Source organism: Geotrypetes seraphini, chromosome 8, assembly GCF_902459505.1.
Source record: "Geotrypetes seraphini chromosome 8, aGeoSer1.1, whole genome shotgun sequence".
Classification (NCBI taxonomy): Eukaryota; Metazoa; Chordata; class Amphibia; order Gymnophiona; family Dermophiidae; genus Geotrypetes; species Geotrypetes seraphini.
This window is the reverse complement of record NC_047091.1, coordinates 9969139-9985878: the sequence shown is the minus strand read 5'-3', so window position 1 is coordinate 9985878 and position 16740 is coordinate 9969139. Positions and strand designations below refer to the sequence as shown.

Below are 16740 nucleotides of genomic sequence, written 5' to 3'. Positions count from 1 at the left end.
ACGTCAACGCGTGTTCAGTATGATTCCCTTGACTCTTTGCGTTTTCAATATAAGTCGCGTGAATGCATTTTCGTTACTATGGTTACGTTACCTCATTGTAAACCGTGTCGAGCTCCATTCTCATGGAGATGATGCGGTATATAAACTTAAGGTTTAGATTAGATTAGATATATTCTCCTAACAGCATTTAAATAGAAGTCACGTGAATGCATTTTCGTTACTATGGTTACGTTTCCACATTATATATGTCCTCCGAACAGCCCGCCTTCCTTTCGCTGCCTGACCGTGTCCGTTATAGGTAAAGATCTGGTTTTGCTAGTACTTGATCTATAACGAATATTTGTCTTGCGCGGATTTTTCTCGCCTCTGGTGAGAGCGAACTTACGTCCACATTTCTTCATTTACAGGTATGTTTATTATTCCGGTTCACGCGCAAGGAAAGGGAGGGTATGATCATAAAACTCAGGGTTGTGTCTTGCATGCGTGCAATGGTCTATGAACCAAGGTCCTGCCATTCTCTCCTCGCCCTGGCTGTCTCTCTCTGTCTCTATTGGCGCTTTTCTCCAACCAGTCCCTCTCTTCTCTCAGCCCATCAACACCATACTCATTTCTCCAAACTGTTGGGGTTTTTTCCCCCAATTTTCCCTTAATTTCTTCTTCCTCCCTTGGTCCTCACTCTCCTTGTCCTCCCCCTTCGCCACACACACACTCACTCTGCAATTTTTAATTTTTCTCCTCTTGCATAGGCATGCCCTTCTCCCTCCATATTCACGGTTTCAATTATTTGCGGTTTTTAAGTTTCAAGTTTCAAGTTTATTCAAATAATTTGATTAAACGCTTTTCAAATTACAAAGCGTTTTACAGAAATAAAATGAAATTAAAAAAAAAAAAAAATCACTAATACATAATCTTTATAATTAGACCAACAGGGGTAAATTGAACAAGGGAAACATTAGGAAAGGGGGGAAGAAATACAATTTTTTTTAAAGAAAAGTACATAAAAGGGAAGTACATTAGGAGGGGGGGAAAGAAAGATGGTAGTAGAGAGAGATCAAATGAGCTTGCTGGCTCCTTCCCCCCCCCCCCCCCCCCAAAAAAAAAAAAAAAAAAAAAAAATTACATCAGCTTGCATAGAGAAATCGCCGATTTCAAACGTTTACAGGGAAAATCGCCGGTTCCCAGCGCTTTCTTCACCGTGTTTTGCCTCTCCTTCAAGAACAGGCCGGGTCTCCCACCACATTATTCACGGTTTCACCATATTCACGATGGTTTTTAATAGAAATCGGGGAATAACATATGGAAAAGTTATTCACGGTTTTTCTGTATTCGCGGGTCTGTTAATCCCCTATCACAGCAAATACGGAAGGGGAAGTGTAATTTGATGTTTTATACTTGGGAGAAAGGAATTGAATAGCTCTTTGCCTGCTTCACTCCAAGTTTCAAATTTATTAGGATTTTATATACCGCCCATCTAAGTGGTTTTACAATCAGGTACTTCAAGCATTTTCCCTATCTGTCCTGGTGGGCTCACAATCTTTCTAATGTACCTGGGGCTATGGAGGACTGAGTGACTTGCCCAGGGTCACAAGGAGCAGTGCAGGATTTGAACCCACAACCCCATGGTGCTGAGGCTGTAGCTCCAACCACTGCACCTCACACTCTTAAAGTTTAGCCTTTTCTGCTTCTCAGTTGCCCTTGATAAGTCTTCTGCATCCCTCAGTTACCCAGGACACTCCAATGCACTTATCCCATCCCTTTTTTTTTTTTTCAATTCCAATTTTTTTTTTATTGAAATTTTATATAATAAACGTACATTCAAACAGGAGAGAATTCAAATTCCGAAAAGCTTGTCTATAAACTATGGGCTCCTTTTATCAAGCCGCGCTAGCGGGGTTAGCGCGTCGGACATTTCATCACGCGCTAACCCCCGCGGCCGGCTAAAAATCTAACGCCTGCTCAATGCAGGCGTTAGCGGCTAGTGTGGCAGGCGGTTTAACGCGTGGTATTACGCGCGTTAAACCCCCCTACCGCAGCTTGATAAAAGGGCCCCTATATCGTCAGAATGCAAAGGGTATTCATGAAATTTCTAAGAACTATCCCCAAACCCTCCCATCCCACCCCACTTGCAGAGAGTAAAAAACCCTACATACATACATTCATATCCATTCTTTACTAACATTCAACCATTGTCCACATCAGTGGTCTCCAACTCAAACCCTTTGCAGGGCCACATTTTGGATTTGTAGGTACTTGGAGTGCCTCAGAAAAAATAGTTACTGTCTTATTAAAGAAATGACAATTTTGCATGAGGCAAAACTCTTTATAGTTTATAAATCTTTCCTTTTGGCTAAGTCTTAATAATAATATTGTAATTTATAGTTAAAGAGGCATATGATCAAAAAACTGTTTTATTTTACTTTTGTGATTATGATACATATACCAAGGGCCTCAAAATAGTACCTGGCGGACCGCATGTGGCCCCCGGGCCGCGTGTTTGAGACCACTGATCCACATAGTCTTGTATAGGTAACCACAACCCTTTAAATTTAGCCTTCTTGCCTCTCTTTTCCATTATGGTCGCCTCATATTTACCACCAAAATTGAAAAGTTAACAGAGACACATCTTTCATAGTATCATAAGTAAATGACAGCAGATAAAGACCTGAACAGTCCATCCAGTCTGCCCTGTAACTACGTGCATTACAATTTCATGACTGAATTGTCGTTGTTTTTTTTTTTTTTTTGGGGGGGGGGGGTCCTTGTTTCTTCTGGGTCACAAACCTTAGAAATCTGCCCAGTACTGTCTTCCATGTTTTTAGAATGGTTTTAAGTATTGCTATTAATTTCTTATTATCATAGTGACATGGTAGATGATGGCAGATAAAGACCCGAATGGTCCGTCCAGTCTGCCCAACCTGATTCATCACTAGTCATATCAGCAGAAGCTTCAAAGAGATTGAAAATTACACCTGCATATGTCAAGGAAATATCCATATGCAACAGTGTTTGAACCTGACTCCACACCTGTTGCCAAAACTCATGAAGGACGCGACACCTTGGATGATGGTGCCTTTGAAGATGGTGCCTTGGAAGTTGAAGGAGAAGATTCCACCATCTCAGCACCGAAAAGTTGTTTTTGTTGAAGAAGGCGGGGTTTTAAGGAGCGTTTTAAAGTAGAACAGCGCGTACACGCGTCAATACAGCGTTCCGGCCCCAAACACTGAATACACCAACTGTGGGGGGTCTGTGACCGAAACTGTGCGCTGGCACCTGCCGCACTTTTTAAAACCGGTTAACGGACGGGACATTAAAAATCGCCTCAGTCAAATCAAACGTGAGAGGCTGAGGTGGGAGTAAAGGCACCGCCGTGAAAACACGCAAAATCGCAACAACAAAAATAAATAAATAAAAGAAACTCACATGTGAGAATATCTGCCTGCTGTCCCTGGATAAATAACTTTGCTATCCCGCCTTCTTCTTCTTCCCGGGTTTTGAAAAGCTTCCTTGAAATCACATCGGGCAGGAGGGCATCCGTGCATGCCCTCCTGCCCAACGAGAGCAGGCAGTGGGGGGGAGGGAGAGGATGTAAAATAAAGTGCATAACCCCCTGGTGATTCCAAATAGAAACAAATATGATGGCAGATAAAAGGCCCATCTGCAGCATCCACTATCTCTTCCTCTCCCTAAGAGATTCCACGTCTGTCCCATGCTTTCTCGAATTCAGTCTTTGTCTCCACCACCTCTACCTACCAGGGGACTATGCCAGGCACCTACCACCCTTTCTGTAAAAACATGGGTGGGAGGGGAGGGGTCATTGCAAGCTCAAATTTTCTGGCATATATCCTTAACGCATCCTCATGCAACAAGAAGTTTGCATGCTTGGAATTCCTCTCCCTAGAAAAATGCATGATGCATCCATGACATGTCCATTTGTAGTCCACTCTTCTTCTCAGCCTTGTTTCGAAAGCAAACACTGAGGCATATCATTGCTACAGCAGTCAGCAAGGGACTTTGCCAGCCTGCAGTTTGCACTAGACTTAACCTTTTCATGGAACCTTGAGTGAGCTCCAGGAAATTTTAATTTCTTACATACCACCTGCAAGCTGTTGACGTAGAGTACATTCAGGTGCACTATTTTTCGATCCTTGGATAGCTCATAATTTGAGTTTGTCCACAGGGCAATGGAGGATTACATGAATTTTCCAAGAATGCAAGCAGCCACTGTGGGCAAGTGAAATGGGTCCCCTAGTTCTCAGACCACAGCTCTAAAGCATTAGGTCGGTTCCTCCACTCCTCCAGGGGATGTTTTTAGGAATACGAACCGCCATTTCTGGTCACACAGCCTTGGCTGTGAAGCCCACAATAATAATGTTTTTTTCTTTTTCAGTAGGATAAAGGAAAGAAAATATTATTGAATTTTAATGAAATGCTAACTGGCACTCATAAATCTTTTATTACTTAGCTAGGTCAACAGAAAAGAATACAAACCGTCTTATAATAGCAGGATAAATGAATATTTTTTATTTCTGGCTGGGTTGTGATTTAATCTGAAACCAGTCCGTAGAAGAAGTCAATGCCAGTGCCATGCTTATTGAAAGCTTTTATACCGCTGCTGACTGGGAAGTCGATTCAGAACGGTTTACATGAGCTTCTGTAATGGAGATACAATGCATGGGTTTCTCTCAAGGTGTTACAATTCTGGGTTAGCGTTCCTGGGAAGTTTTCAGCACTGGCACAATTAAGCCATCAATGCATGAGCTTCTGTAATGGAGATACAATGCATGGGTTTCTCTCAAGGTGTTAAAATTCTGGGTTAGAGTTCCTGGGAAGTTTTCAGCACTGGCACAATTAAGCCATCAATGCATGAGCTTCTGTAATGGAGATACAATGCATGGGGTTCTCTCAAGGTGTTACAATTCTGGGTTAGCGTTCCTGGGACGTTTTCAGCACTGGCACAATTAAGCCATCAATGCATGAGCTTCTGTAATGGAGATACAATACATGGGTTTCTCTCAAGGTGTTACAATTCTGGGTTAGCGTTCCTGGGAAGTTTTCAGCACTGGCACAATTAAGCCATCAATGCATGAGGTTCTGTAATGGAGATACAATACATGGGTTTCTCTCAAGGTGTTACAATTCTGGGTTAGCGTTCCTGGGAAGTTTTCAGCACTGGCACAATTAAGCCATCAATGCATGAGCTTCTGTAATGGAGATACAATACATGGGTTTCTCTCAAGGTGTTACAATTCTGGGTTAGCGTTCCTGGGAAGTTTTCAGCACTGGCACAATTAAGCCATCAATGCTGTAAAAATATTCTATACAGAGTAGTCCATTGTATACCTAGGAATTGTGTGGCACTCAAGGTGCACTAATTTGTTAGTACACCTTAATAAAAAGACCCTTTAGTGTTGATCTCCCAAATAAATATGATTGAGTTCATTTCCTGTCCAATGTAAGGCTCTTTTAAACTATACAGACCCCATTAGGGCAGCCCAGGAACCAATTTATCACTGAGCATGTGGGCACTTACTTCATCAGTCTCTAAATTATTTTATTATTAAATTGTCCAATTTTAAAGTTTTCCCGTAAAATATTTTTATAATATTGTCTCCACTTAAACATTGAACTTAAAAGTACTTAGCTTTATGTCGGCGGGGGTACCTTTCAAAATGTAACGCCATCAGGCTTCTCAAGGAAACGTCCTCCTATTTAACCTGTTTGTCTCTTTGACCGTGTACAAAGGAGAGCTGATAAATAGCTGTCCTGATTGCTTGGATAACTATCTGGATACCGGCATTAAATATTGGCGGTATCCAGATAACTTTTAGGGCCCACTACAGACCCATTCAGTGCTGGTAGCTGTATAGTGCTAAATATTGAGTCCCAAATTCGCCTGCAGTGGTCGGCATTTCCAAAAATGCCACACCATTGACAGCTGTGGGCAGTATCAACCTGCAAATTGTCTGCTTTGGTCTCCGTGTGAAATCTCTTGTACTCTTACAAAGTGACAGCACAGGAAACGCAAACTGATGTGAACCTGAAAAAGGTGTTAGAACAGATTAGTTAGTTCTCAGCCCAACCAACGCGGGAATGACTTGTAGCCATGAAAATTACAAGCTCTTCCACTTATTCACCCCTAAGTTCAACACACTTGGAACATTGTGTCTGTAGTTTATGTAACCCTTCCCAAAAATACTCTGATGTCTGGTCACTGAAATACTGCTCCACTGCTGCAATCGCCTCCGAATCACTCAAAAATTGACGCCCTTTCAAACTCTCTTTGAAGTTTGGAAACAGAAAATAGTCAGATGGAGCAAGATCTGGTGAGTAGGGTGGATGGTCTATGCACTGAACCCCCAACTGCGTCAAAAACATCCATCGTTTTGCCAGCCTTGTGAGCAGGTGCATTGTCTTGCAAGAAGAGAACCCCCTTTCCGCAGCTTCCTCTCCTTTTTTCTTTCAATGCCTCCTTTAATCGTCACAACAAGTTACGGTAGCATTCTGCATTAACTGTTTGACCCCTTGGAAGATAGTCAGTCATTACAACACCATCCTGATCCCAAAACACTGTGGCCATGACCTTTCCTGCTGACTTTTGGGTCTTGAATTTCCTTAGCTTTGGAGAACCTGAGTACCACCATTGCATGGACTATTGTTTTGTTTCAGGATCATAGTGGTGTAACCATGTTTCAACAATAACTAGTCGTTCCAAGAGGTTGGCACCAGCTCGCTGAAAATGCAGCAAAATCAACTTGGAAGTGTACATTTGACGTCGTTTCTCATCAACGTTCAAACATTTGGGCACCCACTTGGCTGACGGCGTCTGCATACCCAGCTGCTCATGGATTATACGTCCAACACATCCCCTGGATATCTGTACTGTCTCAGCAATTGTTTTAGCCGATATTTGCCGATCTGCCCATGGACATGGTCAACAATTTCAGGAGTTGACACCGCTTGAGGCCTCCCAGGCCTTGCTGCATCTTTGGTCTCAAAATCTCCACGTTGAAAGTTTGAACGCCACGTCTTCACTGTGGAGTATGAGGGGCATTTGCCATTCACTATTTGCATTATACATTCTTAGACTTCCTTTGGAGTTTTCTTCTGCAGGAATAGGAACTTCCTGCTCAGAAATCCACACTTGAAAATTCCACACTTTTCATTGACGTAGTTCAATCAGTGATCTGAAACAATGTCAAAAACATCACATTATGATTTTGCAGAGTGGCACTTTGCAAAATAAAATAACACTCTTTTCCGCTATAGTGGCAAAATAGCACTCAGAATTTAAGAAATTGTTGGGCTGAGAACTTTTCAGCATCCCCTCATACATGGCAGCAAATTACCAGTACCTGATGGTATCCTCCCCAACGTTCTACCAAACAAATATGAAACCGTAATGCTGGTACTAGCAATCTGCGATTTATCACTCAAATCTACCACTGTACCTGAGGATTGAAGGGTAGCCCATATTACACTAGCTTTCAAAATGGACTTCAGGGATGACCCAGCCCGGTGACCTCAATTCCTAGTAAAATGCTGGAAGCTATTGTTAAGGTCATGTAGATAAACATGGCAAAGGGACACTGTGTCTTAATGACACACTGGGATTCTTTGAAAGTAAACTGGTCAATATAATGTACGTGTGTTTAATAAAGTACCTCAAGAAACCAAAACCCCAAGGGATAGGAGGCAATGTCTTCCTGTGGACTGGTGACTGGTTAAAGTAAGAGTAAACTGTTATATTTTTTCCCTGGATCTAGCTCACATCTTTTCACAGAAGTCTAGGATAAGATATTTCCCTATCCCTAGAGGTTACAACCTTCCATTGCTTCAGAGGAACAAACTTAGATTGTCACAATTAACACCAGTGGGATTGGAACTCTTGACTTACCTGGTGCTCAGTTCACTGGTTTATTTATTTATTTAGGTATTTAAAAAAAAAAATTTGGTGGTGGAGTCTCAAAAAGATTGTAAAGCATATCAAAATGTAACCGCCAAATTTCAACTCTTTCAATGATCCTTCGGTTCCCTGACGCAGGATCGAAACGGGCCACGTCGGAACCCAGAACCTGAGATAAGTTTGTTATTTTGCATTTTTCAACCCTTGAATCTCATAAGAATGTGGTAGACTGTGGAAACGCAGCACGTTGAGCATTTTTTTGCTATCAACAAAGCTATCTTGAACATGCGATGATTGGGTGGTGAGGCGACAGTCTTGGGGTTCGAACCCCTGTGTGTTGCCTTCATGTCTCTGAGCGTAAGCTTCAATATAAGTTGCTAAAAAAATTTTTAGACAATTGTTTTTCATGTGATGCGAGTGATTTTGTATCCTGGAGACTGTGATTCAGTATTAAAGAGACAGTAATCATTTTTGTAGGAACAACAACATTGTGAAAAATAACTATAAATTTGTTTGCTCGGAGGAAATGGGAAAAACACTGTGAAATAAAAAGAGAACCTGCCAGACTGTTTGTAAAGCTGTTTGCTGTGTTTCCTCACTGTGGTACCCTCTGCCGCTTAAAGCCAAGTCATTAAAACGAATGCTGAAGTGAGAACAGCCTACTGGGTCTACATGCTTGGAGGAACAGGCCTGACTAGTGCTGGAGGAATATCACAGAGACAACATACCAATCTATTGAAAAGTTGGCTTTCGTTTTGGTATTTCTCTCCAAGATGGTTTACATTAATAAATGATGTTGGTTCTCTTCCCTTTAACACTACAATTTCTAGGCAGAACAAATTAACATATCAAATAATCTTCGATCTCATAAACCATCAAATTAACCACATTGAATCACAAAGCTAAAAAAAAAATGCACGAGCCCAAAGTGGGTCTTTCCCACCCCCACCCCTCCATGCCTATGCCACTGGGCATTGGCCTTGAATATTGGCAGCGCATGAATGACTTCCAGGTCTCCCCTGGCACTAACTAGATAGTCACTAGATACGTGGTCGTGGCTTCATTTGATTTTACTGAGCAGTATTTCCAGTGCCAAATTGCAGGGGTGGGGGGGGGGGGGCACCGATGCAAAAGCAGGGCCGGGCTGATAAAGGGGATGGAACTCCTCTCGTACGAGGAAAGACTAAAACGGTTAGGGCTCTTCAGCTTGGAAAAGAGACGGCTGAGGGGAGATAGGATTGACGTCTACAAAATCCTGAGTGGAGTAGAACGGGGACTAGGGGACACTCGATGAAGTTACAGGGAAATACTTTTAAAACCAATAGGAGGAAATATATTTTTCGCTCAGAGAATGCGTTGCCAGAGGATGTGGTAAGAGCGGATAGCATAGCTAGTTTTAAGAAAGGTTTGGACAAGTTCCTGGAGGAAAAGCCCATAGTCTGTTATTGAGAAAGACGGGGGAAGCTACTGCTTGCCCTGGATCAGTAACATGGAATGTTGCTGCTTCTTGGGTTTTGGCTAGGTACTAGTGACCTGGATTGGCCATCATGAGAATGGGCTACTGGACCTTTGGTCTGACCCAGTAAGGCTATTCTTATGTTAACATTCACCTAGGCGTCCTTAGGTGTCATGGAGGTATCTAATTTACTGCACCTATCTCGGATGACCAGTACCGTCTAACTTTACCACGCCTATTCCCTGCCCCTAACCATGCTTACGCTTCAGGTAGGCATCATTAGGCGTTGGAGGGATGCCTTGACTTAGGTATCGCCAGGCACTGTGCAGATATCCATTTTTTAACTGGTCAATTATTACATCAATTAACCAATTATATAAAAAAATAAGTTATATGTGGATTTAGGTCAGGTGTTGTTAAGCATCTGCAAATAGGATGCCTAGTGACGCCTAACCTGGATACCATTTATAGAATCTGACCCTAAGGGGTCATGCACTATTCCTGCAATAACCAGTTTATAATTTATTATTGTTTGGACAAGTTCCTGGAGGAAAAGTCCATAGTCTGTTATTGAGAAAGACACGGGGGAAGCCACTGCTTGCCCTGGATCGGTACCATGGAATGTTGTTACTACTTCAGATTCCGGAATCTTTTGTTCCTCTTTGGGATTTCGGAATCTTACTGGTCTTTAGGATTCTGAATGGAATGTTTGCTACTCCTTGGGTTCTGGCCAGGTACTAGGGACCTGGATTGGCCACCGTGAGAACGAGCTACTGGGCTTGATGGACCATTGGTCTGACCCAGTAAGGCTAGTCTTACTTTCTTATAAAAAGTGACATACTTGTGACCAAAAGCACTGTCTAAAAAGTAGCGGGTGCTTGCCAGGCATATTTCCGTCAGCCACGTGAAGTTCGACTGAGATAAGCAGATGCATAATTTGACCTGCCGGACAAGCACTTCTCTGTTTAAGAACTCTCTCTGAGATGTCAAATTGCTTCTGTTCTTTATTCCATGAATTTCTTGGCATCTTATGAATAGAATCAAATGCTGGCGATCCTAACATATAATTTTTAGCTGACAGACACAGTTTGCATTTTGGTTGTAATAAATTGGTCAGTTTATCGCAAATATACAACATACAAAGTTCAACTGTATTAAAACTCTAATTTCCTTCCCAACAGTAACGTAAATTAAACTCTTTCTTGTATGTCCAAAGTTGTGTTGCTTTTTTTTATTTTTGCAGATCATTAGATTCCTTGCATATTGGCACTGGGGGGGGGGTACATGGACACACCCCTCATACTAAGGAATCTTTACTTAAGTGCTTCTCAACCTATTATGCAGGCTAGCAAATCATTAGTGTGACAGCATACCAAATTACCAATTCCAGTTAATCAGTTTCTTTCCTACTTGTCTCAAACAACTTCCTCCCCGAACATCAAAGCTGCCAGTAGGTCTTCATTCCTACATACAAAGGGTTCCCAGCCCTCTAAGGGCACCCAGAAATCCCCCCCAATCTTAAAATAAATAAATAAATATGTCTAGGGCAGTCGGGCTTCCTGTAGCTGAGGCCTGTACATGAGAAACCCTATTTTAATCTATTCCTATCACCCCCCTCCCCCCCCCCTCTATCTTTACGCACCTGTCGGATCAGTGCAAACGGCAGGTTAGAAAGAAATTTCAGAGACATCGCCTCCCCCCAGCTTCTGAATGTGATCTTTCAGGCCTCGATGCAACTTTAAAGCCGCTTTAAATCAGCGAAGTTGCCATAAGCTATATGGAATTATGGGTTGAGTTTTCCTTATTTTTGTTCTTTTTTTTTCTTTCACCAGTGGATGTAATCTCTAGAGCTTTGTTTGAACTTCACTCTTAAGAAAGTGACAATGAATGAATGATCAGCATTTTCCCCATAGTCAAAGAATGGGGTAACTTCAGCCCTATATGTTCTCTCCAGGAATGACTTGTGCCCAGCTCTTAGGAGTCCTGATTCAAATCTAACTCGGCATTTTCTCTCCAGTACCCTGGGACTAAGATTGTCATGACCCTCGCTTGACAAAGCTGGCACTAGCTAGGGTTTAAGAAAAGCAATCGTGACCCGCTGAAACTTGAAACTCGTGTCACTGCCTTGCATTACAGGGCAGTTTTCAGAAAGAGGAAATACAGCATTGGCTCCTGAAGATTTTCAGGCAGAGTGGTTCACTCTTGATGACATCCTTGGATATTTACAGCTGCTGTTTTGCTTCGTTGCCCCATGTGATCACTCTAGGGCTGGTTGCGATGTTCTCCTGCTTGCCTAGGCAGAATAATGGGAAATGCCATCTTCTGAAGGCAGGACAGTCCCGCGGTCATTCAGATCACCGATGAGCTTCTAGTGCATGTCTTGAAGGAGCAGACTGAGCAGGAGGAGGGAAAAGGTTCTGTCTTTGCAATGCCTATTGGCAAGTCAACAGATACAGGACCAGAGGAGTGGGCTGCCCAATGACCCACATCCAAACCTCGTTTTGTCCACTGCACAAGCAAGAGCACTGCAGGAAAAATTTACTAGGAATGACTGCTGCTCCAACCAACGCTGCTGTCACTGCCTTCTTTTTTTGCTGTAGGTTTCATGTATGGGTTTTTTTTGTGTTTGTTTGTTTCTTTTAAGCATTCATTTAATTGTCTTATCCACAGTAAGCTTTATGTTTGTAATCCAAGTATACGAGGCATGTTTGGCACAACCACACAAACGCATTGTTCTGCCTGACTTGGCCAGTGCTATCTGGTCTCCAAAGACTCCAGGTATTCCAGAGCTGTATCGTAGCAGAAATGGTATTGTTCCTAGAGAGACAGAGTAAATAAAGAATCACTGTTATGCTTTACCACTGCATGGTGGATATAGAGTATGACCATGCAGGCTTAGGATATGGCTTTGGTACGTCAAGTGTATTGAGGTGGACAGCTCAGAGTCCTGCTGTAGTGGAATAATAAACAGAGGAAAGAAGCCTCCAATAAATGGAAGAAAATTTGTAATGAAAATACTATCCCTGTTCTATAACCTAACAATGCCATAGGCCGTAATTATACTTCTGCATTGCAACACTTCTCAGGAGATTAGGATACCAAATTCAGATTTTTACTTTGTCTCTAGAAATTACCCTGCACTGCTTATAATTAGGGTTACCAGATTTTTGTCCGGAGAAACCCGGACACATGGCCCCGCCCTGTTCCTCCCCTAGCCCCGCCCTGTTCTATCTCTAGCCCTGCCCCATTCTGCCTCTAGCCCCGCCCGCCCCCAAAGGCTCATCTTTGTTTTCTGACCTCCAGGCCATGTCTGGAGGGTCTCCAAGCATGCGTGGCTGAATGTGACATCATCCACGCACGCTCAGAGGCCCTCCAGACGCGGCCAGGAGGTCAGGGCTTTCCAAAACCTAGACAAACTACCGGGGTTTGGAAAGTCCGTCCTGGCACCCAGACAGACTTCTAAAAAAAGGTTTTCCCGGACGTCTGGTAACCCTACTTATAATGTTTCTGAAATATGCCCTTCCCTGGTATTATATTGATTCCATTTTTTTTTTGGGGGGGGACCGACTGATTCAGTCCTGGCTTCACCCCATTGCATGCATGGACTTGTAGTTCTGATTTCACTATGAAAAGTAAGAAGATAACAGTGAAAAGAAAAAGGAAAGGAACATCTGAGCTACGGGGGAGGTGGGGGGGGAGGAGGAGGAATGAATAAAGTAAACCGCTCCACTTTTGCTACAGTAGCAAACATAGCCCTCACCCTGCTAGCAAGAGGCAGCACTTACCAAAGTCTCCACCATATTTGGCTTGTAGTTACGGAGCGTTTTAGCTGCAAAGAAAGCATCCACCATGCTGTGGCATCTGATCATCTCCAGGATCATGGCACAGGCACAAAATGTGCCACTGCGGCCTCCCCCATTCCTGGCAAAAAAAAAAAAGAAAAAGGATGCAAAGCTTAGAAAGGACCAAATTCCTCCAGCAGTGATTCCTTTTTCCCATCCTTTAACACTCAGAAGCAATGCTCCCTCTAAGCTGAGCGTAAGTCTAACAGCGTGTGTGTGTGGGCTTCAATACTGTGTTTTCAATTAGAGAATGACACGGTAGTCGCGGGTAACCCGCCGAAATGGGGACATTAAAAAAAATGGTCGCTGCGGGTATGGGCGAAGGCCATTCACCGCCCCGTAGAGCAATGAATGGTCTTGTCCCTGCAGGTTAACTGAGGATCGCGCTGATGATCGCGTGGTCCAGCAGACCCCCCCTCCTGCCTCCTAATCGTGGTCCGGGCATTTCCCATCCCTCCTTTCTTTCCCCTTACCTTCGCTGGCCTTACTTTAATTTTCATCTTAACAAACCGCCAGAGCCTTGAAGTCATGAGCGGCTGCCGGAAAATCCTTATCTGATGCAACTTCCTGTTTCCAGTTGCGTCAGAGGAGGACTTTCCGGCAGCCGCATGCGACTTCAGGGCTCCGGCGGCTTGTTAAGATGAAAATTAGAGTAAGCCAGTGCAGGTAAGGAGAAGGAACAGACGCTGTACGCTTTGGTGGGGAATATATGTGAGGATGGGGACCAAGCTCGCGGTGACGGGACAGAGTGGAGATGGGGACAAATTTTTTCCCCGTGTCATTCTCTATTTTCAGTCACTAGAAACTGGCAGTTTCCCTGGAGTCCTGCAGAGCTTACCTATCCCTCACTATTGAAAATGTGATAAGTGAAATAGCACCTCCTACTGGCAAGGTTGTAGTCAGAGGACTCCCACTCAGAAGGAACAACAATGCTCAGAAGTAGGGTTACCATATTAAAAAAAAAAAAGAAACCCCGGATACATGACCCTGCCCTATTCCGCCCTCCAGTCCTGCCCCCAGAAAGCCTCCTCTCTTTGCTATGAGCTCTGGCCGCGTCTGGAGGGCCTGGAACATTGCGCAGATTTGTGCGACGTGTCATCCGTGCATGCTCAGAGGCCCTCCAGATGTGGCCAGAGCTTGTAGGGGCTTTCCAAAACCCGGACAAATGGCAGGATTTGGAAAGTCTGTCTGGAAGCCCTAAAAAGAGGGCATGTCTGGGTTTTCCCGGATGTCCTGGAAGCCTACTCAGGAGGCATTGAGTTCCGCTTCAGGTTCAGACTTTGCGGCTTCCTCAGATAGAGAGACCAACCTTCCATCGCCCGGCTCATGGATAACTCTCAAGCTTGTCTGGAAGATTTAAAGCTGCCTTTTTTTGCATGTGATGTAAACGTATTCACAAAAGCCCAGCTATAAAACCTTCTCAGAAATATTTTATTCTTTAATAAAATACATACAAACAGATCAGTGGTTTAACAACCAGTTCTCACTCGTGCTTTGACTCTTTAAATTCTATGCACTGTCACTGGAATGCCTCCCCCCCCCCCCCCCAATTCAACCCTGTAAATGAACCCATCCATCTCTTGTAGCCGAGGGAGAAGGGGGAAAACAATGCGTCAAAAGGATGATCTCAAATTATCCTTGGAGTAATTAAGACAGACAGGGTTGTAATTAATTTCTGATTTAGAGAGATGCCCTGCTGTCTTGAAGGACCTGACATCTCATTATGTTGTTGGGTTAGGGCGTGCTTGTGTGTGTGGAAAACGGTGGGGAGGGGGGTCGGGCGTCTGGCTAGAGAGCAGGCGAAGCGCGTCGTTATTAAACTGAGGTCTGACATGGACCACTTGATTCTAGCCTAGTTGTAGAAAGCTATTCAGCCCTGCCTCTTCGTGCTGGCTATACAGCATGGTGCTTTTTGAAAAATTCCAAAAAGCTTCATGTTACCATTAACACTAGCTATGCAACATAGTAGATGATGGCAGATAAAGTCCCATAAGATAAGAGCTGTCAGACTGGGATAAACCGAAGGTCCATCAAGCCCAATATCCTGTTTTCAACAGTGGCCAGCCCGGGCCACAAGTACTTGGCAGAAACTCAAAGAGCAGCAACATTTTAGAGCTGAGATTGTGATGTCATAATGCCTCATTCCACCAATGCCTAAGAGCCAACCTCAGCAGTGATGTCACAAAGGCTTGATTATACATGATTCACATAAGACTTGCCATAATGGGACAAACCGAAGGTCCATCAAGCCTTTTTTTCCAACAGGTTACAAGTACTTAGCTAGATCCCAAGTAGTAAAACAGATTTTTTTTGCTGCTAATCCTGGGAATAAGCAGTGGATTTCCCCAAGTCCATCTAAATAATGGCTTATGGACTTTTCTTTTAGGAAGGTATCCAACCCTTTTTTAAACCCTGCTAAGCTAACTGCTTTTACCACATGCTTCAGCCTCCTCACCCCTACCCCCAACCTGGCCGTTTTCTTTCTGCTTCGCTGGGCTGTCAAATAAATCTTGCAGGATATATAGCACCACATTCTTAAGCACCCATCTAGAACTTTTACTCCCCCAATATTTGGTTGTTTCCACTTTCTCCCCCCTATCTTCCCATATAGCCCTGACACAGGCATCTTTAACAGGAGGCCAGTGACTATGGTTCTTTCAAGAGTCCAGCAATTATGCGTCCTGAGCTTAGCTGGCATTACTTGAAGGACATTTCTAGCAGCTGAAAATCCTTGAGCTGATTGAACCATTTCAGGAATTTCGAAACCTCTTTGCTCTTATATTCTGCTTTTCCATTCCCGCTGATGACTATACTAGATCATCGAGCCGTTTATAGCATACAAGATACTACACTTGCACTAATGAATGCGTTGGTTTGGAGGTGATAGAGCTGCTGCCTCCGCACTCAGAGGTTGTGGGATCAAATCCCAGCGCTGCTCCTTGTGACACTGGGCAAGTCACTCAGGCCCAGATTCTCAAAAACAAAATTGGCATTTAATGCGGTCGCTAAACCGGTTCCAGCCGGTTTAGCCTGCATGCATTTTAGTGGCGGGTTATCAAAACGGCTTATGGTGGTCTTTAGCGCGCTTTCTGTCTCTGACATTGCCATGCAAATGGGCTGTTCAGTATTTAAATGAGCACTCTGGTGGATTCTTAAACATACCCGAGCCATTCTCCAAGAGCGGTGTCGGCTTTGGGCGACAAAAATCAGTAACTGGTCTGGGGATGCCGGTACAGTGACAGCACCGTGAAAAACACATCTCTGGCATGTGTTTTGAAAGCAAAAAAAAAAATCCCAATTTGAAGTTAGGCAGTAGAGATGCCCTCTCTCTCCTGCCGCATCACTACCAATCATCACCCCCCAACTCCTCCCCGTGCCTCTGATGACCCCCGCCCTCTCCCCCTTACCTTATTTTCAGATGGCTGGACGGAGGAATGCCTACTCCCTCCGGCCAGCTGGCCCACCTCTTCAAAATGGCAGGCCTTCCCCTTCACAGTGCATCCTGGAATGCACTAGGGAGGGGCCTGAGGCTCTGATTG

General features: G+C 43.8%; 1 protein-coding gene and 1 long non-coding RNA gene across 2 annotated transcripts in view; one reads left to right on the top strand and one right to left on the bottom strand.

Moving 5' to 3' along the window:
• Positions 1-16740, top strand: part of LOC117365755 — a 223209-nt gene that overhangs the window by 79721 nt on the left and 126748 nt on the right. The gene's annotated exons all lie outside the window — the stretch shown is intronic.
• Positions 10584-16740, bottom strand: part of PTPRU (protein tyrosine phosphatase receptor type U) — a 489953-nt gene continuing 483796 nt past the window's right edge. The window contains exons 29-30 of the mRNA XM_033956533.1: positions 13145-13280; positions 10584-12176 (exon numbers count right to left, since the gene is read on the bottom strand). Of these exons, the coding sequence (XP_033812424.1) occupies positions 12114-12176; positions 13145-13280 (199 nt within the window). The 3' untranslated portion in view covers positions 10584-12113. The remainder of the gene's footprint in view (positions 12177-13144; positions 13281-16740) is intronic.